The sequence below is a fragment of the Salvelinus alpinus genome, chromosome 11, assembly GCF_045679555.1.
Source record: "Salvelinus alpinus chromosome 11, SLU_Salpinus.1, whole genome shotgun sequence".
NCBI lineage: Eukaryota > Metazoa > Chordata > Actinopteri > Salmoniformes > Salmonidae > Salvelinus > Salvelinus alpinus.
In genome coordinates this window covers 27,953,750-27,977,666 of record NC_092096.1, presented here as the reverse complement: position 1 = coordinate 27,977,666, position 23,917 = coordinate 27,953,750, and the positions used below count along the sequence as shown (strand labels likewise).

General features: G+C 45.5%; 1 protein-coding gene across 6 annotated transcripts in view; it reads left to right on the top strand.

Annotated features, from left to right (window-relative positions):
* The window catches only part of LOC139533827 (ankyrin repeat and sterile alpha motif domain-containing protein 1B-like), a 330,155-nt gene that overhangs the window by 120,928 nt on the left and 185,310 nt on the right, over positions 1–23,917 (top strand). For all 6 annotated transcript variants that reach the window (XM_071332244.1, XM_071332241.1, XM_071332242.1 and 3 more), the window contains exons 7-11: positions 5,553–5,654; positions 10,917–11,045; positions 13,951–14,027; positions 14,133–14,243; positions 21,614–21,745. In XM_071332244.1, the coding sequence (XP_071188345.1) occupies positions 5,553–5,654; positions 10,917–11,045; positions 13,951–14,027; positions 14,133–14,243; positions 21,614–21,745 (551 nt within the window). The remainder of the gene's footprint in view (positions 1–5,552; positions 5,655–10,916; positions 11,046–13,950; positions 14,028–14,132; positions 14,244–21,613; positions 21,746–23,917) is intronic.

Here is a 23,917-nt window from a genome sequence, read left to right as displayed (position 1 = left end):
AAAATAACTACATCATCAGCATAGGCTGAGAGACAAATAGGAGGAATGTCCTCTGAAAGGTACTGTACACCCCTTCAATGCAACTTCTAATGCTATTTAGTAGTGGCTCTATAGTGATGGCATATAACATTCCAGACAACGAACACCCCTGCCTAATACCTCTACACACTTTAATAGGAGCACTCAAGCCACCGTTAACTTTCAATACACTTTCAATGTCACCATATATCACCGTGATCATGGCAGTAAAACCAGAGCTGAAACCAAATTCCACAAAGATGCGTCATAAGTATTGATGTTCAACTCGGTCAAATGCCTTTTCCTGATCAATTGAAATTAGACCAGCATCCAACCCAACAGCCCTAGAGACGTCCACAACATCCAGAATCAGGGAACTGTTATCCCCTATCTGCCTGCCGGGAACACAGCAGGATTGGTATGGTATGATTTGCCCCATCACCTCCCTCAGCCTGGTGGACAAAGCCTTGGACAGGATCTTATAATCAGTGCACAATAAGGCCACCGGCCTCCAGTTCTTCACCTCCATAAGGTCACCCTTTTTTGGCAGTAGGGTGAGGACAGCCCTTCTGCAGCTTATCAGTAGTAACCCTCCGGTCAAACTATCGTTAAGTCCTGCTAGCCAATCCTCTCCCAACATAGCCCAAAAATACTTTAAAAAGTCTGCCAATGCCCCCTGTGCTCTGATATCCAGCAGGTCTGCCAATGCGGCTTTTTTTTATCTTGAGGGCCTGAGTATGACCTCGATCTCCTGTGGTCTCAACTAACGTCAGGACATCCACTATTTCAAACTCTGGGGTGTTCATTGATCTGGTGATGTCTGTGGTGACATTCATTGTGTATTGATTACAGAATTGTTGAACCTTGATTTTCCCTATATCCCACCACTTTGGAGGGATACAAAAATGGCCTTTCAGACCTCAATCTCTCCCAGAAAAACTAAAACATTTCCTGAAGTGACCATCACTCAATAAAGTGATATTAAAATGCCAGTATGCACTTGTGGGTTTTACAGCATTAATGTACACCACCTCTGTTACTAAACAATGATCACAAAAACCCACTGAGGTTATCACACTTGATTTACAGACCTGAGATTGATGCTCAAAACAGTAAAACCTATCTAACCTGGCCAGAGAGATGGTGTTCTCTCTCACTTGGGCCCATGTGTACTGTCTCGTGCCTCCATGTTGGCTCCACCAAATATCACACAGTTCATGTGTTACAGTAAGCCGTTTTTAAAAAGTCCTTGAGGCTATAATATAGACAGTAGATGATATGGAGAGAGAAGGGGACAGTATATGATATGGAGAGAGATACAGTAGTTGATATGGAGAGAGAAGGGAACAGTAGATGATATGGAGAGAGAGACAGTAGTTGATATGTAGAGAGAAGGGGACAGTAGATGATATGGAGAGAGAGACAGTAGTTGATATGTAGAGAGAAGGGGACAGTAGATGATATGGAGAGAGAAGGGGACAGTAGATGATATGTAGAGAGAAGGGGACAGTAGATGATATGGAGAGAGAGACAGTAGTTGATATGTAGAGAGAAGGGGACAGTAGATGATATGGAGAGAGAAGGGGACAGTATATGATATGGAGAGAGAGACAGTAGTTGATATGTAGAGAGAAGGGGACAGTAGATGATATGGAGAGAGAAGGGGACAGTAGATGATATGTAGAGAGAAGGGGACAGTATATGATATGGAGAGAGAGACAGTAGTTGATATGTAGAGAGAAGGGGACAGTAGATGATATGGAGAGAGAGACAGTAGTTGATATGTAGAGAGAAGGGGACAGTAGATGATATGGAGAGAGAAGGGGACAGTAGATGATATGGAGAGAGAAGGGGACAGTAGATGATATGGAGAGAGAAGGGGACAGTAGTTGATATGTAGAGAGAAGGGGACAGTAGATGATATGGAGAGAGAAGGGGACAGTAGATGATATGGAGAGAGAAGGGGACAGTAGATGATATGGAGAGAGAAGGGGACAGTAGATGATATGGAGAGAGAAGGGGACAGTAGATGATATGGAGAGAGAAGGGGACAGTAGATGATATGGAGAGAGAAGGGGACAGTAGATGATATGGAGAGAGAAGGGGACAGTAGATGATATGGAGAGAGAAGGGGACAGTAGATGATATGTAGAGAGAAGGGGACAGTGGATGATATGTAGAGAGAAGGGGACAGTGGATGATATGGAGAGAGAGAAAGAGTAGGTGATAGGGAGAGAGAGTAGATGATAGGGAGAGAGAGTAGATGATAGGGAGAGAGAGTAGGTGATATGGACAGAGAGAGACAGTAGATGATATGGAGAGAGAGAGAGACAGTAGATGATATGGAGAGAGAGAGAGACAGTAGATGATATGGAGAGAGAGAGAGACAGTAGATGATATGGAGAGAGAGAGAGACAGTAGATATGGAGAGAGAGAGAGACAGTATATGATATGGAGAGAGAGAGAGGGGGACAATAGATGATATGGAGAGAGGGAGAGAAGGGGACAGTATATGATATGGAGAGAGAGAGAGGGACAGTAGATTACAGTGGGGGGGAAAAGTATTTAGTCAGCCACCAATTGTGTAAGTTCTCCCACTTAAAAAGATGAGAGAGGCCTGTAATTTTCATCATAGGTACACTTCAACTATGACAGACAAAATGAGGGGAAAAAATCCAGAAAATCACATTGTAGGATTTTTAATGAATTTATTTGCAAATTATGGTGGAAAATAAGTATTTGGTCATTAACAAAAGTTTATCTCAATACTTTGTTATATACCCTTTGTTGGCAATGACAGAGGTCAAACGTTTTCTGTAAATCTTCACAAGGTTTTCACACACTGTTGCTGGTATTTTGGCCCATTCCTCCATGCAGATCTCCTCTTGAGCAGTGATGTTTTGGGGCTGTTGCTGGGCAACACGGACTTTCAACTCCCTCCAAAGATTTTCTATGGGGTTGAGATCTGGAGACTGGCTAGGCCACTCCAGGACCTTGAAATGCTTCATACGAAGCCACTCCTTCGTTGCCCGGGCGGTGTGTTTGGGATCATTGTCATGCTGAAAGACCCAGCCACGTTTCATCTTCAATGCCCTTGCTGATGGAAGGAGGTTTTCACTCAAAATCTCACGATACATGGCCCCATTCATTCTGTCTTTTACACAGATCAGTCGTCCTGGTCCCTTTGCAGAAAAACAGCCCCAAAGCATGATGTTTCCACCCCCATGCTTCACAGTAGGTATGGTGTTCTTTGGATGCAACTCAGCATTCTTTGTCCTCCAAACACGAAGAGTTGAGTTTTTACCAAAAAGTTCTATTTTGGTTTCATCTGACCATATGACATTCTCCCAATCTTCTTCTGGATCATCCAAATGCTCTCTAGCAAACTTCAGACGGGCCTGGACATGTACTGGCTTAAGCAGGGGGACACGTCTGGCACTGCAGGATTTGAGTCCCTGGCAGCGTAGTGTGTTACTGATGGTAGGCTTTGTTACTTTGGTCCCAGCTCTCTGCAGGTCATTCACTAGGTCCCCCGTGTGGTTCTGGGATTTTTGCTCACCGTTCTTGTGATCATTTTGACCCCACGGGGTGTGATCTTGTGTGGAGCCCCAGATCGAGGGAGATTATCAGTGGTCTTGTATGTCTTCCATTTCCTAATAATTGCTCTCACAGTTGATTTCTTCAAACCAAGTTGCTTACCTATTGCAGATTCAGTCTTCCCAGCCTGGTGCAGGTCTACAATTTTGTTTCTGGTGTCCTTTGACAGCTCTTTGGTCTTGGCCATAGTGGAGTTTGGAGTGTGACTGTTTGAGGTTGTGGACAGGTGTCTTTTATACTGATAACAAGTTCAAACAGGTGCCATTAATACAGGTAACGAGTGGAGGACAGAGGAGCCTCTTAAAGAAGAAGTTACAGCTCTGTGAGAGCCAGAAATTTTGCTTGTTTGTAGGTGACCAAATACTTATTTTCCACCATAATTTGCAAATGAATTCATAAAAAATCCTACAATGTGATTTTCTGGATTTTTTTTTCTCGTTTTGTCTGTCATAGTTGAAGTGTACCTATGATGAAAATTACAGGCCTCTCTCATCTTTTTAAGTGGGAGAACTTGCACAATTGGTGGCTGACTAAATACTTTTTTGCCCCACTGTATATGGAGAGAGAGAGAGAGGGGGACAATAGATCATATGGAGAGAGGGGGACAGTATATGATATGGAGAGAGAGAGAGAGGGACAGTAGATTATATGGCGAGAGAGAGGGAGAGAAAGAGACAGTAGATTATATGGAGCGAGAGAGAGGGGGACAGTAGATCATATGGAGCGAGAGAGACAGTATATGATATGTAGAGAGAGAGAGAGAGTAGATGATATGGAGAGAGAGAGACAGTATATGATATGTAGAGAGAGAGAGAGAGTAGATGATATGGAGAGAGACAGTAGATGATATGGAGAGAGAGAGGGGGGGACAGAGACAGTAGATGATATGTAGAGAGAGACAGTAGATGATATGTAGAGAGACAGTAGATGATATGGAGAGAGAGAGAGAAAGTAGATATGGAGAGAGAGAGGGGGGACAGAGACAGTAGATGATATGGAGAGAGAGAGAGACAGTAGATGATATGGAGAGAGAGAGAGACAGTAGATGATATGTAGAGAGACAGTAGATATGGAGAGAGAGAGAGAGAGTAGATGATATGGAGAGAGAGAGAGGGGGGGACAGAGACAGTAGATGATATGGAGAGAGAGAGAGACAGTCGATGATATGGAGAGAGAGAGAGACAGTAGATGATATGTAGAGAGAGAGAGTAGATGATATGGAGAGAGAGAGGGGGGACAGAGACAGTAGATGATATGGAGAGAGAGAGAGTAGATGATATGGAGAGAGGGGGGGGGACAGAGACAGTAAATGATATGTAGAGAGCGAGAGGGGGACAGCAGATGATATGTAGAGAGAGAGAGAGAGAGAGAGAAGATATGGAGGGAGAGAGAGAACAGTAGAGGATATGGAGAGAGAGAGAGAGTGTGGTCTTTGTCCTACCTCCCACCCCTCTCCCCCTTATTTTCCTCAATCGCTTCCTGTTTCCTCTGTTGTCTTGTTGCACTTCCTGTGAGGAACCCCGGACGGCCATATTGTTTTTGTTCAGGGGGCTTATTGAGATGAGTGACAGGCCTGTACCGGTTTACTGTCTGACCCCTGTCATCCACCCAACCTTCTCTTCTATCCATCAGTGTGTGAGTGTGAGAGAGATACAGGATGGACACAGCTAGCTTCCTCTGTCAGTAAATTGTCAGACAGAGATACAGTATGGATGTTTTCCGTGTAAATTTCTCCAAGTGAGTCTATTTAGGATCTTTGTCCTCCTACACGCAACACTTTACAGTGCTTCCCCTTTAAAATGTGTATATAGATTTACTTGTTAAGGGAGTGTGTGCAGGAGGCTAGATTTGTGTGTGTGTGTGTGTGTGAGTGTGGGGTGGTGTCGGCTGGGTGCCTGTCTGACCCATGGTTTCGGTCTTCTGTCTGTCTGTTGCAGGTATTGATGCCAACATCACAGACTGCCAGGGAAGAACAGCTCTAGAGATCCTCAGAGAACACCCCGCACAGAAGTCCCAGCAAATCACTGCACTCATGCAAGGTACCACACATTAACATACACACATGCATTAACACACACATGCATTAACATACACACATGCATTAACACACACACACACACATTAACACGCATTAACACACACACACAATAAAACACACACGCATTAACACACACACACATTAACATACACACGCATTAACACGCACACGCATGAACATACACACACATTAACACACACACACACATTAACATACACATGCATTAACACACACACGCATTAACACACACACACGCATTAACACACACTTGCATTAACACACATGCATTAACATACACACACATTAACACACACACACATTAACATACACATGCATTAACACACACATGCATTAACATACACATGCATTAACACAAACACGCATTAACACACACACGCATTTACACACACACGCGTGAGCATCTGTGCACACACTGCTCTCTCTCTCCCTCATCGTGACTGTGTACGTGGTTGTTTAGAGTACCGGGCGGTGTAGTGTCCGGATGTGTGCAGATTGATACAAGTCATTCCAGGAAGTTTATTTGTCCAATAGGGAACAGGAACAATGTGAGCCCTCTGTGTTGCTCTTCCTATACACAGGGGGGGAGGGGGGGGGGGGGGAATTCTCTTACACAACCTAATGCTTCAGCCATTGTCTTCTGCTCTCAGAGAACGATGCACTGTTGTCACTAGTCCTGAGTTGGTAGTGTAGGGTAATTAGTTCACGGGTTAACTCATTGAGTTGAGTGGCGTGGTTATCTGCAGTTATGACTAAGCCACTAGAAAGACTTTGGGATGTTCTGTAGGGGTGAGTGGTTTTGGGTTTGTGGATGTGAATTTGGATGTCTTAGATGTCCTTTTCAAGTCAAACGTTATTTGTCACATGCTCCGAATACAACAAGTGTAGACTTTACCGTGAAATGCTTACTTACAAGCCCTTAACCAACAGTGCAGTTCAAGAAGAGTTAAGAACATATTTGCCAAATAGACTAAAATACAAAGTAACACAATAAGAATAACAATAACGAGGCTATATACAGGGGGCACCGGTACCGAGTCAGTGTGCAGGGGTACAGGCTAGTTGAAGTAATACGTACATGCAGATGGGTGCAAAGTGACTATGCATAGATAATAAACAGCGAGTAGCAGCAGTGTACAAAAGGGAGGGGTCAATGTAAATTGTCCAGTGGCGATTTTATTAATTGTTCAGCAGTCTTATGGCTTGGGGGGTAGAAGCTGTTGAGGATCTTTTTGGTCCTATACTTGGCACTCCGGTACCGCTTGCCGTGCGGTAGCAAAGATAACATTCTATAACTTGGGTGACTGGAGTCTCTGACAATTTTATAGGTTTTCCTCTGACACCGCCTATTGTATAGGTCCTGGATGGCAGGAAGCTTGGCCCCAGTGATGTACCGGGCCGTTCGCACTACCCTCTGTAGCGCCTTACGGTCAGATGCTGAGCAGTTGCCATACCAGGCGGTGATGCAACCGGTCAGAATGCCCTCGATGGTGCAGCTGTAGAACCTTTTGAGGATCTGGGGACCCATGCCCAATCTTTTCAGTCTCCTGACTGGGAATAGGTTTTGTCATGCCCTCTTTACGACTGTCTTGGAATGTTTGGACCATGATAGTTCGTTGGTGATGTGGACACACAAACTCTTTACCCGCTCCACTACAGCCCCGTAGTCCACGATTCTCTCCTTTGTCTTGCTCACATTGAGGGAGAGGTTGTTGTTCTGGCACCACACTGCCAGGTCTCTGACCTCCTCCCTATAGGCCGTCTCATTGTTGTCGGTGATCAGGCCTACCACTGTTGTGTTGTCAGCAAACTTAATGATGGTGTTGGAGTCGTGTTTGACCACGCAGTCATGGGTGAACAGGGAATACAGGAGGGGACTAAGTACACACCCCTGAAGGGCCCCAGTGTTATGGATCAGCGTGGCAGACGTGTTGTTGCCTACTATTACCACCTGGGGGCGGCCCGTCCAGAAGTCCAGCATCCATTTGCAGTGGGAGGTGTTTAGTCCCAGAATCCTTAGCTTAGTGATGAGCTTCGTGGGATCTATGGTGTTGAACGCTGAGCTGTAGTCAATGAACAGCATTCTCACGTAGGTGTTCCTTTTGTCCAGGTGAGAAAGGGCAGTGTGGAGTGCGATTGAGATTGCGTCATCTGTGGATCGGTTGGGGCGGTATGTGAATTGGAGTGGGTCTAGTGTGTCCGGGAGGATGCTGTTGTGAGCCATGACCAGCCTTTCAAAGCACTTCATGGCTACCAACGTGAGTGCTACGGGGCGGTAATCATTTAGGCAGGTTACCTTCGCTTCCTTGGGCACAGGGACTATGGTCGTCTGCTTGAAACATGTAGGTATTACAGACTCGGTCAGGGAGAGGTTGAAAATGTCAGTGAAGACACTTGACAGTTGGTCCACGCATGCTTTGGGTACACGTCCTGGTAATCCGTCTGGCCCAGCATCTTTGTGAATGTTGACCTGTTTAAAGGTTTTGTTCACATCGACTGCCGAGAGTGTTATCACACAGTCATCCATAACAGCTGGTGCTCTCGTGCATGCTTCAGTGTTGCTTGCCTCGAAGCGAGCATAAAAGGCATTTAGCTCGTCTGCAGCTTACGTCTTGGTTTCCCTTTGTAGTCCGTAATAGTTTTTAAGCCCTGCCACATCCGACGAGCATCAGAACCGGTGTAGTAGGATTCAATCTTAATCCTATATTGACGCTTTGCTTGTTTGATGGTTCGTCTTAGGGCATAGCGGGTTTTCTTATAAGTGTACGGATTAGTCTCCCGCGCCTTGAAAGCGGCAGCTCTAGCCTTTAGCTCAATGGGGATGTTGCCTGTAATCCATGGCTTCTGGTTGGGATATGTACGTACAGTCATTGTGGGGACGACGTCATCGATGCACTTATTGATGAAGCCAATGACTGAGGTGGTATACTCCTCAATGCCATTGGATGAATCCCGGAACATATTCCAGTTTGTGCTAGCAAAACAGTCCTGTAGTGTAGCATCCGTGCCATCTGACTTCTTCCGTATTGAGCGAGTCACTGGTACTTCCTGCTTTAGTTTTTGCTTGTAAGCAGGAATCAGGAGGATAGAATTATGGTCAGATTTTCCAAATGGAGGGCGTGGTAGAGATTGTATGCATCTCTGTGTGTGGAGTAAAGGTAGTCTAGGACTTTTTTTCTCTGGTTGCACATGTGACATGCTGGTAAAATTTTTGTAAAACTGATTTAAGTTTGCCTGCATTAAAGTCCCCAGCCACTAGGAGCACCGCTTCTGGTTAGGGTGCGTTACCCACACACATGCACATGTAATTGTTATTCTATTTACCCAGAGTCAGATGAACTTGTGGATACCATTTGTTTGTCTCTGCGTCCAGTATGAAGGAAGTTAGAGCTAGTGTTATGAGCCAATGCTAACTAGTGTTAGCAAAATGACTGGAAGACTACAGCTATGCTGGTGTATGGAGGCAGAACCGAGCGATTTCCACTAGATGGGCCAGCTGCAAAGTCAAAATTAGAAAAATTTATGAAAACAAAAATGTGCTTTTTGGTCTTCATTTAAGGTTAGGCATTAGGGTTAGCAGTGTGGTTAAGGTTAGCTTTCAAATCTGATTTGCTGACTTTGTGGCCAGCTAGTGACCACACTGCAGTACTGCCTCCAGAACAAGATTCGTGACGAAAAACGCTGACCTGCGCATATGCTTCAGTCATACTGCACGCAGAGACACAAACATGGTATCCACGAGTTCATCTGACTCTGGGGGAGTAGAACAATGCCCCGAATCTCGCAGTATCCCTTCAATCACAGCTGTAGACTGGGATTGACTAGACACCAGAGAAGACCCGACAGTCTTGACCTGACATATTGAAGCTACAATCAGTGGTGCTAGTAGAAGCCCTGCAGTCTGCTGTTGTGCTCACTGTCTCTCTAATCACAGACAGAGAGACAGACAGAGAGCCATACAGACAGAGAGCCATACAGACAGAGAGCCATACAGACAGAGAGCCATACAGACAGAGAGCCATACAGACAGAGAGCCATACAGACAGCGAGCCATACAGACAGCGAGCCATTCAGACAGCGAGCCATACAGACAGCGAGCCATACAGACAGAGAGCCATACAGACAGAGAGCCAGACGGACAGCCGCTCTCTGTCCGTCTGGCTCTCTGTCCGTCTGGCTCTCTGTCCGTCTGGCTCTCTGTCTTTTCAGGACGACCGACCGACAGACAGACAGACAGACAGACAGACAGACAGACAGACAGACAGACAGACAGACAGACAGACAGACAGACAGACAGACAGACAGACAGACAGACAGACAGACAGACAGACAGACAGGTTCTAGATGATTTAGAGGAAACGATAAAGATGGATGAGAGAGAAGAGAGATGGAAACAGAGGGGTTAATTCAGGGTCAGGAATGAGAGAGGAGGGAGAGGTAGTTAGGGGGAGAGAAGGAGAGGGAGAGAAAATAATAGTGGGGACGAGAGGGAGAAAGACAGACAGACAGAGGGAGGGGAGGAGAAGAGAAATGCAGAGATTGTGATAGAAAGCAAATTCAGGACACAGCTGGGAGAGAGTGAATGGATCAGCTGCCTCCCATTTCCTGTCAAAGATAGAGAGTCAGAGGGAGAGAAAGTGGGATTTCATTCCGCGATGAATTTAACCCATTTAAACGCAATAGTATTCAGTCATCATTATTCATGTATTTAAATGATTCAATCCATATATTTAAAAGTTATGTATGAATATCTTATGCCTGATTTGATCTCTAACACCTTTCTTCACCTTTTTACACCACACACACACACACACACACACACACACACACACACACACACACACACACACACACACACACACACACACACACACACACACACACACACACACACTCCCTGTGTGTTACAGTACCTCTGACCTTAGTTGGATCTTTCATACTAACACACAGCCAGGCTTGTGACTAAACTCAATAAGCCTGCTGTGTCTGTGTTAGCGAGCACATAGTTTCCTCCTGCTTCACACTCCCATTCCATACGCCTTGTGTGTGTTGCTGTGTGTGTGTTTCTGTATGTGGTTCATTATCAGTACAATAAAATGGTTCCCTGCTCTATGTCTGCAACCATTTGAACCCTGCAATCACATCACCACGCTCTCTCTCCGTCTCTCTCTGTCTCTCTCTCCGTCTCTCTCCGTCTCTCTCTCGGTCTCCCTCTCTCCGTTTTCTCTCTCTCCTCTCTCACCAGAATATATGATGGAGGAGATGATGGACAATAAGTGTGTGTTGATGGAGGAACCTATTCGCCAGTGTCCTGTCCCCACACCTCGCACTTCTATCCCCTCTCTCTCCGCCTCCCCCTCCCTCAGGCACAAAAGTAAGTACACACACACACACGCACACACAAACTTGCGCGCGCACACACACACTATACACATACAGTGCCGTCGGAAAGTATTCAGACCCCTTGGCTTTTTCCACATTTGGTTACGTTATGTCCTTATTCTAAAATGGATTAAATAAATAAATAATCCTCACACAATACCCCATAATGACAAAGTGAAAACAGAAATTAGAAATTTTGGCAAATTTATTAAATATAAAAAACAGAAATACCTTATCCTCCATCATTCTTAAATGGAAGAAGTTTGGAACCACCAAGATTCTTCCTAGTGCTGGCTGCCCGGCCTAACTAAGCAATCGGGGGAGAAGGGCCTTGGTCAGGGAGGTGACCAAGAACCCGATGGTCACTGACAGAGCTCCATAGTTCCTCTGTGGAGATGGGAGAACCTTCCAGAAGGACAACCATCTCTGCAGCACTCCACCAATCAGGCCTTTATGGTACAATGGCTAGACGGAAGCCACTCCTTAGTAAAAGGCACATGACGGCCCGCTTGGAGTTTGCCAAAAGGCATTTAAATGACTCTCAGACCATGAGAAACAAGATTCTCTGGTCTTATGAAACCAAGATTGAACTCTTTGGCCTGAATGCCAAGCATCACGTCTGGAGGAAACCTGGCACCATCCCTACGGTGAAGCATGGTGGTGGCAGCATCATACTGTGTGGATGTTTTTCAGCAGCAAGGACTGGGAGACTAGTCAGGATGGAGGCAAAGATGAATGGAGCAAAGTACAGAGAGTCCTTGATGAAAACCTGCCCCAGAGCGCTCAGGACCTCAGACTGGGGTGAAGGTTCACCTTCCAACAGGATAACGCGGGAGTGGCTTCTGGACAAGTCTCTTAAATGTCCTTGAGTGGCCTAGCCAGAGCCCGGACTTGAACCCGATCGAACATCTCTGGAGAGACCTGAAAATAGCTGTGTAGTGTCGCTCACCATCCAACCTGATAGAGCTTGAGAGGATCTGCACAGAAGAATGGGAGAAACTCCCCAAATCCAGGTATGCCAAGCTTGTAGCGTCATACCCAAGAAGACTCAAGGCTATAATCGCTGACAAAGGTACTTCAACAGAGTACAGAGTAAAGGGTCTGAATACTTATGTAAATGTGATATTTCAGTTTTTTATTCTTAATAAATTAGCAAAACATTTCTGGGGTATTGTGTGTAGATTGTTGAGGGGAAAAATAATAAGGCTGTAACGTAACAAAATGTGGACAAAGTCAAGGGGTGTGAATACATTCCCGAAGGCACTGTATCTACTACACACGCTATACTGTACACACAGAACCAGACGGATATTTTCAAACATGGTGAGCACTGCCTATTGGTATGACCCTGTACTACCTCAGTCAACTTCAATAGTGTTTTCCCTTATCCAACACTGCCCCTAGTGGCTGAGTTGGAGCAGTGCAATGGTATCTCTCATACAATTCCCGCTGCTCTCTCTCTCTCTTTCTCTCTCTTCTCAATCACCACCAGTCAGCACTCCCCTTTAATTATCTTTAGGGAGGGAGGGAGGGAGGGAGGGAGCAGAAAATACACATTCGGCACAGCTCGTGCACGCCTGAACACACACCGTGTTTAAACACCTCGACACACTTTATTGTAAGGTGAGAGGGAATGGTGGAGAAAGGAGGAGAGAGGGAGGGAGAGAGGGTGTTGTGGAGAAAGGAGGAGAGAGAGAGAGGGAGGGAGAGAGAGGGGGTGTGGTGGAGGAGGAGAGAGGGAGGGAGAGAGGGTGTTGTGGAGAAAGGAGGAGAGAGAGAGGGAGGGAGAGAGGGTGTTGTGGAGGATGGAGAGAGGGTGTTGTGGAGAAAGGAGGAGAGAGGGAGGGAGAGAGGGTGTTGTGGAGAAAGGAGGAGAGTGGGAGGGAGAGAGGGTGTGGTGGAGAAAGGAGGAGAGAGGGAGGGAGAGAGGGTGTTGTGGAGAAAGGAGGAGAGAGGGAGGGAGAGAGGGTGTTGTGGAGAAAGGAGGAGAGAGGGAGGGAGAGAGGGTGTTGTGGAGAAAGGAGGAGAGAGGGAGGGAGAGAGGGTGTGGTGGAGAAAGGAGGAGAGAGGGAGGGAGAGAGGGTGTTGTGGAGAAAGGAGGAGAGAGGGAGGGAGAGAGGGTGTGGTGGAGAAAGGAGGAGAGAGGGAGAGAGTGGTGCTTTCAGGTCTGTGAAGGCCAGACCGGAGGAACTACTTCAGAAAGGAACATATTAAGGTGTTAACATGTGTATTTGGCCAGGTCTGCTCTCTTTTAGTTAATTTGTTCAGTAGAAACAATCCCAGTTTGATCCATCATCGTTATGTACTGTAGTACTCTGTCTCTAGCTGTTTTCACTGAAGGAAATACCATCGGTGAGCAGGTCACTCCAAGATGTGTGTGTGCCACAGTGGCAGAAGCTAGATATTGATTCTGAAAGTAGAAAAGTAGATTGAAAGAGAGAGAGTGATGGAGAAAGAGGCCACAGAGAAAAGTAGATTGAAAGAGAGTGAGTGATGGAGAAAGAAGCTTCTTCTCTTTTGACTCCAGCTCTCTTTCTCACCTCTCCATTCTTTAACAGCCTTACATGTCACAATTAACTAGGATTGTTGAAAACAGATTTTGTATTTTTTTGCCCCCTTCCTTTGACTATCCACAATCTCCTCTCCCCATATCTCCCCCTCTCTCCCCATATCTCCCCATATCTCCCCCTCTCTCCCCATATCTCCCCATATCTCCCCCTCTCTCCCATCTCCTCTATCTCCCCTCTCTCTCCCCCATCTTCTCTCTCTCTCTCTCTCTCTCTCTCTCTCTCTCTCTCTCTCTCTCTCTCTCTCTCCTTGTCTCTCCTTCGTCTCTCCTTCGCTCCCTCTACTCCTCCCTCTCCCCAATCTCCTTTCCCCCTCCTCCTCCTCCCCAGATGATGCTGTGACAGGGGAGCTCTCCAAGCTGCTGAATGAGATGAAGATGTGTCGGGACAGAGACTACTCCTTTGAGGTGTGTTATGTTGTTACTATCTTCATCTTTATCTTATAGATCCTTGTGTTGTCTTTGGAATCATTGCTGATGCTTGTGGTGATAAAACCAAGTCACTGGTTTTAGGAGCTCTGCCAGACCATCTCATCCCACTCTCATTCCATGGAGAGCTTTGGCAGCGGTCACCTATCAGACGAGGAGCGACGCAGTAATGGCACCCTGAGCAGAGTCAGAAAGGTGAGCACCATTTTGGATCAGGGAGGGTGGATGGGACCAGGGGGAATCAAGGGGGATGTGGAGGGTGAGGACCATTTTGGATCAGTGAGGAAGGATGAGACCAGGGGTAATCAAGGGGGATGTGGAGGGTGAGGACCATTTTGGATCAGGGAGGAAGGATGAGACCAGGGGTAATCAAGGGGGATGTGGAGGGTGAGGACCATTTTGGATCAGGGAGGGTGGATGGGACCAGGGGTAATCAAGGGGGATGTGGAGGGTGAGGACCATTTTGGATCAGGGAGGAAGGATGAGACCAGGGGTAATCAAGGGGGATGTGGAGGGTGAGGACCATTTTGGATCAGGGAGGGTGGATGGGACCAGGAGTAATCAAGGGGGATGTGGAGGGTGAGGACCATTTTGGATCAGGGAGGAAGGATGGGACCAGGGGGAATCAAGGGGGATGTGGAGGGTGAGGACCATTTTGGATCAGGGAGGGTGGATGGGACAAGGGGGAATCAAGGGGGATGTGGAGGGTGAGGACCATTTTGGATCAGGGAGGGTGGATGGGACCAGGAGTAATCAACGGGGATGTGGAGGGTGAGGACCATTTTGGATCAGGGAGGAAGGATGGGACCAGGGGGAATCAAGGGGGATGTGGAGGGTGAGGACCATTTTGGATCAGGGAGGAAGGATGAGACCAGGAGTAATCAAGGGGGATGTGGAGGGTGAGGACCATTTTGGATCAGGGAGGAAGGATGGGACCAGGGGGAATCAAGGGGGATGTGAAGGATGAGGACCATTTTGGATCAGGGAGGAAGGATGAGACCAGGGGTAATCAAGGGGGATGTGGAGGGTGAGGACCATTTTCGCAATTTTGGGTCTGGGGTACCGTACCGTCGTATTGTTATTCTTGGATTGGAAAACCATGTTCTACTGCATCACTCTGGGGTCCATTACTGTAGTAGCATTTAGTCACCAGGAGAGGGCAGCCTCAGACACGCTGTAAGGTAGAAATGTTTACTGAACAAAAACATAAACGCAACATTCACGCAACATGGGTTACCGTTCATGTAAGGAAATCAGTCAATTGAAATAAATAAATTAGGGCCTAATCTTTTGATTTCACATGACTGGGAAAACAGGAACATCTATTAGTCACAGATACCTTAAACAAAAAGTAGGGGCAGAGATCAGAAAACCAGTCAGCATCTGGTGTGACCCCGCTGCGAATAGAGTTGATCAGGATGATGATTGTGGGCTGTGGAATGTTGTCCCACTCCTCATCAATGGCTGTGCGAAGTTGCTGGATATTGGCGGGGACTCAAACACGCTGTCGTACACGTCGATCCAGAGCATCTCATACATGCTCAATGGGTGACATGTCTGAGTAAGCAGGCCATGAAGGAACTGAGACATTTTCAGCTTCCAGGAATTGTGTTCAGATCCTTGCGACATGCTGAAACTTGAGGTGAAGGCGACGGATGAATGGCACGACACCGGGCCTCAGGATCTCGTCACAGTATCTCTGTGCATTCAAATTGCCATCAATAAATACACATGTGTTCGTTGTCCGCAGCTTATGCCTGTCCATACCATAACCTCACTGCCACCATGGAGCACTCTGTTCACAACGTTGACATCAGCAAACTGCTCACCCACACAATGCCGTACGCGCTGTCTGCCATCTGACCGGTACAGTTGAAACCGGTATTCATCTGTGAAGAGGACACTTCTCCAGCATGCCAGTGGCCATCGAAGGTGAGCCTTTGCCCACTGAAGTCAGTTACAACGCTGAACTGCAGTCAGGTCAAGACCCTGGTGAGGATGATGAGCACGCAGATGAGCTTCCCTGAGACCGTTTCTGATAGTTTGTGCAGAAATTCTTCGGTTATGCAAACCCACAGATTCATCAGCTGTCTGGGTGGCTGGTCTCAGATTATCCCGCAGGTGAAGAAGCCAGATGTGGAGGTCCTGGGTTGGTGTGATTACACATGGTCTGCGGTTGTGAGGCCAATTGGACGTACTGCCAAATTCTCTAAAATGACATTGGAGGCAGCTTATGGTAGAGAAATGTATATTAAATTCTCTGGCAACTGCTCTTGTGCACATTCCTGCAGTCAGCATGCCAATTGCACACTCCCTCAAAACTTGAGACATCTGTGGCATTATGTTGTGTGATAAAACTGCACATTTTTAGTGATGTAATGATCATGCTGTTTAATCAGCTTCTTGATATCCTACACCTGTCAGGTGGTGGATTGTCTTGTCAAAGGATACATTCTCACTAACAAGGATGTAAACAAATTTGTGAACAAAATGTTTGAGAAATACGTTTTTCGTGGAACATTTCTGGGATCTGTCTGGGCCACTCAACCATAAAGGCCTGATAGGTGGAGTGCTGCAGAAATGGTTATCCTTCTGGAAGGTTCCACCATCTCCACAGAGGAACTCTGGAGCTCTGTTCTCCCCCGATTGCTCAGTTTGGCTGGGCAGCCAGCTCTAGGAAGAGTCTTGGTGGTTCCATACTTCTTCCATTTTAGAATGATTGAGTCCACTGTGTTCTTGGGGACCTTCAATGCTGCAGACATTTTTTGGTACCCTTCCCCAGACCTGTGCCCAACACAAGCTCTTATGACAATTCCTTCCACCTCATGGCTTGGTTTTTGCTGCATGCACTGTCAACTGTGGGACCTTATATAGACAGGTGTGTGCCTGTCCAATCAATAGAATTGACCACAGATGGACTCAAAGTTGTAGAAACATCTCAAGGATGATCCATGGAAACAGGTTGCACCTGAGCTCAATTTCAAGTTTTATAGCAAAGGGTCTGAATACTTATGTAAATAAGGTATTCCTGTTTTAAATTTCTAATACAAATAAAATGAAAACTGTTTTCGCTTTGTCATTATGGGGTATTGTGTGTAGATTGATGAGGAAAAAAATTCATTCAATCCATTTTAGAATAAGGCTGTAACATAACAAAATGTGTAAAAAGGAAAGGTGTCGGAATACTTTCAGAATGCACTGTATATTTCTGTTCAGTATAGTGCATCCTCCTTCCTTCCGTGAAGTAACCACTGATCTGACATGACTGGATTGGTGAAAGATATGTAATGGAATCCTTGCTTTACATCAAATCAGTGATTTTGCTGGAATTCACTTGAAGGAAGGCAGTAAGGTAGGAAGGAAGGGTGCGTGTTTTAGTACTAGAACAAGGCCTTGGTCAGCCTAGCTTCACCCCTGAGAGCTGATTGGTAGAAGGGCTTTCATCTCGTTTCTCTCGTTTCCAGGGAGATTGATACCTGTGGCGTTTGGCGCGGCACACTAACAGGAATTGATCTGGTCTGAATCAAACCACTGCCGCTGTGTGTGTGGTGGGAGTGGGTGGCTTGATGGAGCAACAGCCTCTGGGCTGGCCTTGGTTTAATAGAAGCACAAACACGTCTCAATCAGTCACACACTGAGGCGATGATGTAGGCGCACACACACACACACACACACACACACACACACACACAGACACAGACACAGACACAGACACAGACACAGAGCACATGTAATGGAGAGGGTTACGTACAGTATGGATTAGATTTTGTGTCTTCATGGTCAGTGTCTGTATGTGTGTCTCATACTTATTTGTATGGCTCTCTATGGATCTGGATGTGTGAATAAGTCCCCTGCGCCCATCCAGGCCTATGGGCTAATTTGTATGCATGCACGACCATTAGCATGACACACTGTAAATGTCAGAGAGTGGTGCAGTGTCTGTCCATCAGACAGACTGATGAATAAAAACATGGTCATCTCCCATATCTGCTGTAGGACACACTCATCAACTTCCTGGTTCCAGAGCTGAGGTATAACCATAGACATAGTGTTGGATGTCTATGTGTGTAGCCCACTGCCCTCCTCACTACGTCTGCTGTACACTACGGAAGGGCCTCGCTGGCTAGTAGCGAAGCCTCTTGGCAACGAATCAACATGCTGGTTACTGAATAGAACAAGTCAACAGCCAGGTCACAAATAGGTGTTCATCATGTTTGTTTAATAATGATGTGACATCATTGGTGGCCCGTACCGCCATGGCCTTGGTGGCCCGTTGGTGGCCCGTACCGCCATGGCCTTGGTGGCCCGTACCGACACGGCCTTGGTGCCCGTTGGTGGCCCGTACCGCCACGGCCTTGGTGGCCCGTACCGCCACGGCCTTGGAGGCCCGTACCGCCACGGCCTTGGAGGCCCGTACCGACACGGCCTTGGAGGCCCGTACCGACACGGCCTTGGAGGCCCGTACCGACACGGCCTTGGTGGCCCGTACCGACACGGCCTTGGTGGCCCGTACCGACACGGCCTTGGTGGCCCGTACCGACACGGCCTTGGTGGCCCGTACCGACACGGCCTTGGTGGCCCGTACCGACACGGCCTTGGTGGCCTATTGTTTATGTACTGTAAGGGACGTCTGTCCTGTTGTCTCTACAACTTGAATGTCTCTTCCATGACAATTCCGTGATTGCCACGTGTGATTGTAAGATGACCATTGACAATTGACAACACAGTCAAGCCCACACTACCTTAATAGTAGCACACAACAAACCAGCTTTTTCCCCACTAAACATAGTACTTTGTGGTGTGAGAAAGTCAGGGAGTCCCACTACTCTACCCCCAGGCTTCCAACGGGCCTAGCTCTGACAAATCACCTCTACCGTTCAACAGAGAACAAGACATATTCATTAGATACATGCTAATATTATTCCACCAAAGGAGTGTATCATCATTCAACTGATCAGACCTGGAAGGACCTGGCTGCCTGGGTCCATGTTGAAGCCTGTGTCCCAAATGGAACCCTTTCTGGCAGCCTTTATGGCACCCTTTCTAGATCAAAGTAGTGCCCTAGTATGTAGGGAATAGGGTCCAATTTGGGAAACGGAAAAATAATAATGGTATCAGTGTTAAGTCCATCTAATAGACCTTGTGCGTGTGCGTGTGTAAGAGAGAGATGATTATTGTGTATTTTGTAGAGTATGTCTATATTGCATTTTGTTTAGTGTTTTTGCAATCTCATAAGACTGGTGACATTCTGGTTCTTCCATTTATTTTCTACAGCAATTTCTCTCTCCCTCTCCTCCTGACTCCATCTGCCCCTCTCTATCATTCTTTCTCTCTCTGTTCCTGTCTTGCTCTTTCTCTATTTCCCCTGCCTCTCTGCCTCTGAATCTCACTGGGACCTTGGGCTTCCCCTCTGCATCATTTGGGTCACTGGTATTATCAGGAGACAATACCCCTTTCACAAGACCCATCTAAACATATATCCTCTTGGCAACACAGACCCTGTAAAAAGAGAATATTGTGTGTGTTAGTGTGCACGTGTGTGTATTATTTGTTTGTTAGGATCCCCAGTAGCTTTTGTAGAAGCAGTTGCTGCTCTTCCAGGGGTCCACAAAAAACACTAAACATTACAAAGTAACAAAACACTTATAGACAAGGAAACTCACACACATTTTAAATACAATTATATACAAACAATGCAACAAAAATAATGTTTGTGTGTGTGTGTGTGTGTGTGTGTGTGTGTGTGTGTGTGTGTTTGTCCCCGCCGTTCCATGAGTTGTATTTTTAATCAGTATTTTTTAAGATCATTTTGCTGTTTGAGTAATGGGAGATGGAAGAGAGTTCCATGCGATCATGGCTCTGTTTAAAACTGCGTTGCCGTGAATTTGTTTTGGACTTGGGGACTGTGAAGAGACCCCTGGTGGTATGTCTTGTGGGGTGTGAATGGGTGTCTGAGCTGAATGTTATTTGATTATGCAGACAGACTGGATTTTCGTCACAGTAATATTTCTCATTAAAACTAGGAGAAGCAGTTAATCTCTTGTCAACCCTCAACCAGTGAAGACTGGCATGCATGTTGATGATGTTAGTTCTGTATGTGCAGTTAAATGTTCTGCTTTGTTTATGAGCCAGCTGCAATTTTGCTACTGACTGTTTCCTTATTTAGAATTTCAGTGAGCTCACTGGCTTTGAGTGCTGTAGAGTGTGAAATCATCCACATACGTAGGCATTCTAGTTTTGTGTAAGACCAATGGCAAATAATTTGTTAAAATAGAGAAGAGTAACGGCCCAAGGCAACTGCCCTGAGGGATACCTCATTGTAGATATCTGATGTTAAAGACGATTCCATTGAAGAACACTCTAGGTTCTATTGGATAAATAACTCTCCAACCATGTGTTGGCAGGTGATTTAAAGCCATACCAAGTGTGTTTTTTCAATAATAATGTATGATCAATAACATCAAAGAGTGCACTGAAATCTAACAATACAGCTCCAACTATCATCTTATTATACATTTATTTTAACCAATCATCCGTCATCTGAGTCAGTGCAGTACAAGTTGAGTTTCCTTCTCTATATCCATGCTGAATCAGTAGTTAACTTGTTCTCTGAAAAATAGCTTTGTATTTGTTCAAACACAATTATCTCCATCAGTTTACTAAGAACAGGCTGTTAACTGACTGGGTGGCTGTTAGCGCCAGCAAAGGGTGCTTTACTATTTTATGCAGTGGAATTACTTTAGCTTCCTTCCACACCTGTGGACACACACTCCTTTAGGCTTTAGTTAAATAGGGGTGGTGATACAGTCTGCTGCCATTCAATAGTTTACCATCAAGGTTGTCTATACCTGGAGGCTTATCATTATTGATGGATAAAAACTGTTTTTCCACCTCTCCCACACTAACTTGACCGAATTGAAAACAGCAATCCTTCTCTTTCATTATTAAATATTTTATACCAAAATATGATGGTTCACTGTTCAATGTTGTCATTTCACTTCTGAGTTTTTCCACTACTAGTGAAAATAGTCATTGAAATGATTGGCAATACCGAAAGGTTTTGTTATGAATGGCCCATCAACTTCAGTGAATGATGGAGATGAATTGGGTTTTTGGTAATTTATCTTTGTTTGGTAATACTTTCTTCTTTTAGTTTAGTTTAGTCTCAACATTTCTCAATTGTCATTGTGTCGACCAATCAGCAGAGCAGCCTGACTTGTTTGCCACCTCTTTTGCATAATTTCTTTGAAACATAAAATGTTTCAGTTCGTCATCAATCCAGGAGGCTCTAACAGTTCCCACATTTAGTTTCTTAACAGGTGCATGCTTGTCAACAATTTGCATGAATCATTTTCAAAAGACTTCCAGTTCTGCATCTGGATTCACTTCCTCATACACATCAGACCAACACAATGTTTACATCTTTAGTATGGTATTGTGTTTCTCTGTAGTGACCTGGAGTAGGTGTGTGTGTGTGTGTGTGTGTGTGTGTGTGTGTGTGTGTGTGTGTGTGTGTGTGTGTGTGTGTGTTTTAAATGAACAGTGTGTATTGTATCTCTCTGCAGCGGCCCACTCCCCCACTTCCCCCGGCCCAGGAGGAAGAGGAGGGGGAGAAGAGCTGTGGCCCCGCTGGGTTCTGGGAGGCCCTCACACCTTGCAACGGTTGTCACAACCTGGGCTTCTCCAGCCTGTCACAGGTACGCACACACACACACCTCCCCCTTTCACTTGTATTCCTACATAGCCTCTTCCTCCTGTCATTAATACAACTGATAATCATTGTTATGGAGTGCCAGTATACTATGCTATAATTGCCCTGTCTCAATCATAAGTCACTCTAATGGCCTGTTTCCCAGTTTGCATGGCTTGTTGTCTCTGAAACCCTCAGTTAATATACATCACCCAGCAGAATGCAGCTCTGATGGGCCATGTAGCAATATGTTTATGTATTTCCATGACTAATAGAGCTCAGTTGATGTCGTCTTGCGTTTTGCGCTTGGTGTGTATTTGTCGTTGTGTTGCCGTGAGAACCGCATAGTATCTCTCTCGACCACTTGCTCTTTTTCACAATCTATCTTTCTGACTGTCTCTCTTTGACTGTCTCTCTTTGACTGTCTTTCTGACTATCTGTCTTTCTGACTATCTATCTTTCTGACTATCTATCTTTCTGACTATCTATCTTTCTGATTATCTATCTTTCTGACTTTCTTTCTGACTCTATCTTTCTGACTATCTATCTTTCTGACTATCTATCTTTCTGACTATCTATCTTTCTGACTATCTATCTTTCTGATTATCTATCTTTCTGACTTTCTTTCTGACTATCTATCTTTCTCACTATATACAGTTGAAGTCAGAAGTTTACATACACCTTACCCAAATACATTTAAACTCGGTTTTCACAATTCCTGACATTTAATCCTAGTAAAAATTCCCTGTCTTAGGTCAGTTAGGATCACCACTTTATTTTAAGAATGTGAAATGTCAGAATAATAGTAGAGAGAATTATTTATTTCAGCTTTTATGTCTTTCATCACATTCCCAGTGGGTCAGAAGTTTACATACACTCAATTAGCATTTGGTAGCATTGCCTTTAAATTGTTTAACTTTGGTCAAACATTTCGGGTAGCCTTCCACAAGCTTCACACAATAAGTTGGGTGAATGTTGGCCCATTCCTCCTGACAGAGCTGGTGTAACTGAGTCAGGTTTGTAGTCCTCCTAGCTCACACATGCTTTTTCAGTTCTGCCCACAAATTTTCTATGGGATTGAGGTTTGGGCTTTGTGATGGCCACTCCAATACCTTGACTTTGTTGTCCTTAAGCCATTTTGCCACAACTTTGGAAGTATGCTTGGGGTCATTGTCCATTTGGAAGACCCATTTGCGACCAAGCTTTAACTTCCTGACTGATGTCTTGAGATTTTGCTTCAATAAATCCACATAATTTTCCATACTCATGATGCCATCTATTTTGTGAAGTGCACCAGTCCCTCTTGCAGCAAAGCACCCCCACAACATGATGCTGCCACCCCCGTGCTTCACGGTTGGGATGATGTTCTTCGGCTTGCAAGCATCCCCCTTTTTCCTCCAAACATAACTATGGTCATTATGGCCTAACAGTTGTATTTTTGTTTCATCAGACCAGAGGACATTTCCCCCAAAAGTACAATCTTTGTCCCCATGTGCAGTTGCAAACTGTAGTCTGGTTTTTTATGGTGGTTTTGGAGCAGTGGCTTCTTCCTTGCTGAGCGGCCTTTCATGTTATGTCGATATAGCACTCGTTTTACTGTGGATATAGATACTTTTGTACCTGTTTCCTCCAGCATCTTCACAAGGTCCTTTGCTGTTCAGGGATTGATTTGCACTTTTCGCACCAAAGTACGTTCATCTCTAGGAGACAGAACACGTCTCCTTCCTGAGCGGTATGACGGCTGTGTGGTCCCATGTTGTTTATACTTGCGTACTATCGTTTGTACAGATGAACGTGGTACCTTCAGGCGTTTGGAAATTGCTCCCAAGGATGAACCAGACTTGTGGAGGTCTACAATTTTTTTTCTGAGGTCTTGGCTGATTTCTTTTGATTTTCCTATGATGTCAAGCAAAGAGACACTGAGTTTGAAGGTAAGCCTTGAAATATATCCACAGGTACACCTCAAAATTGACTCAAATTATGTCAATTAGCCTATCAGAAGCTTCAAAAGCCATGACATAATTTACTGGAATTTTCCAAGCTGTTTAAAGGCACAGTCAATTTAGTGTATGTAAACTTCTGATCCACTGGAATTGTGATACGGTGAATTATAAGTGAAATAATCTCTGTAAACAATTGTTGGGAAAATATCTCGTGTCATGCACAAAGTAGATGTCCT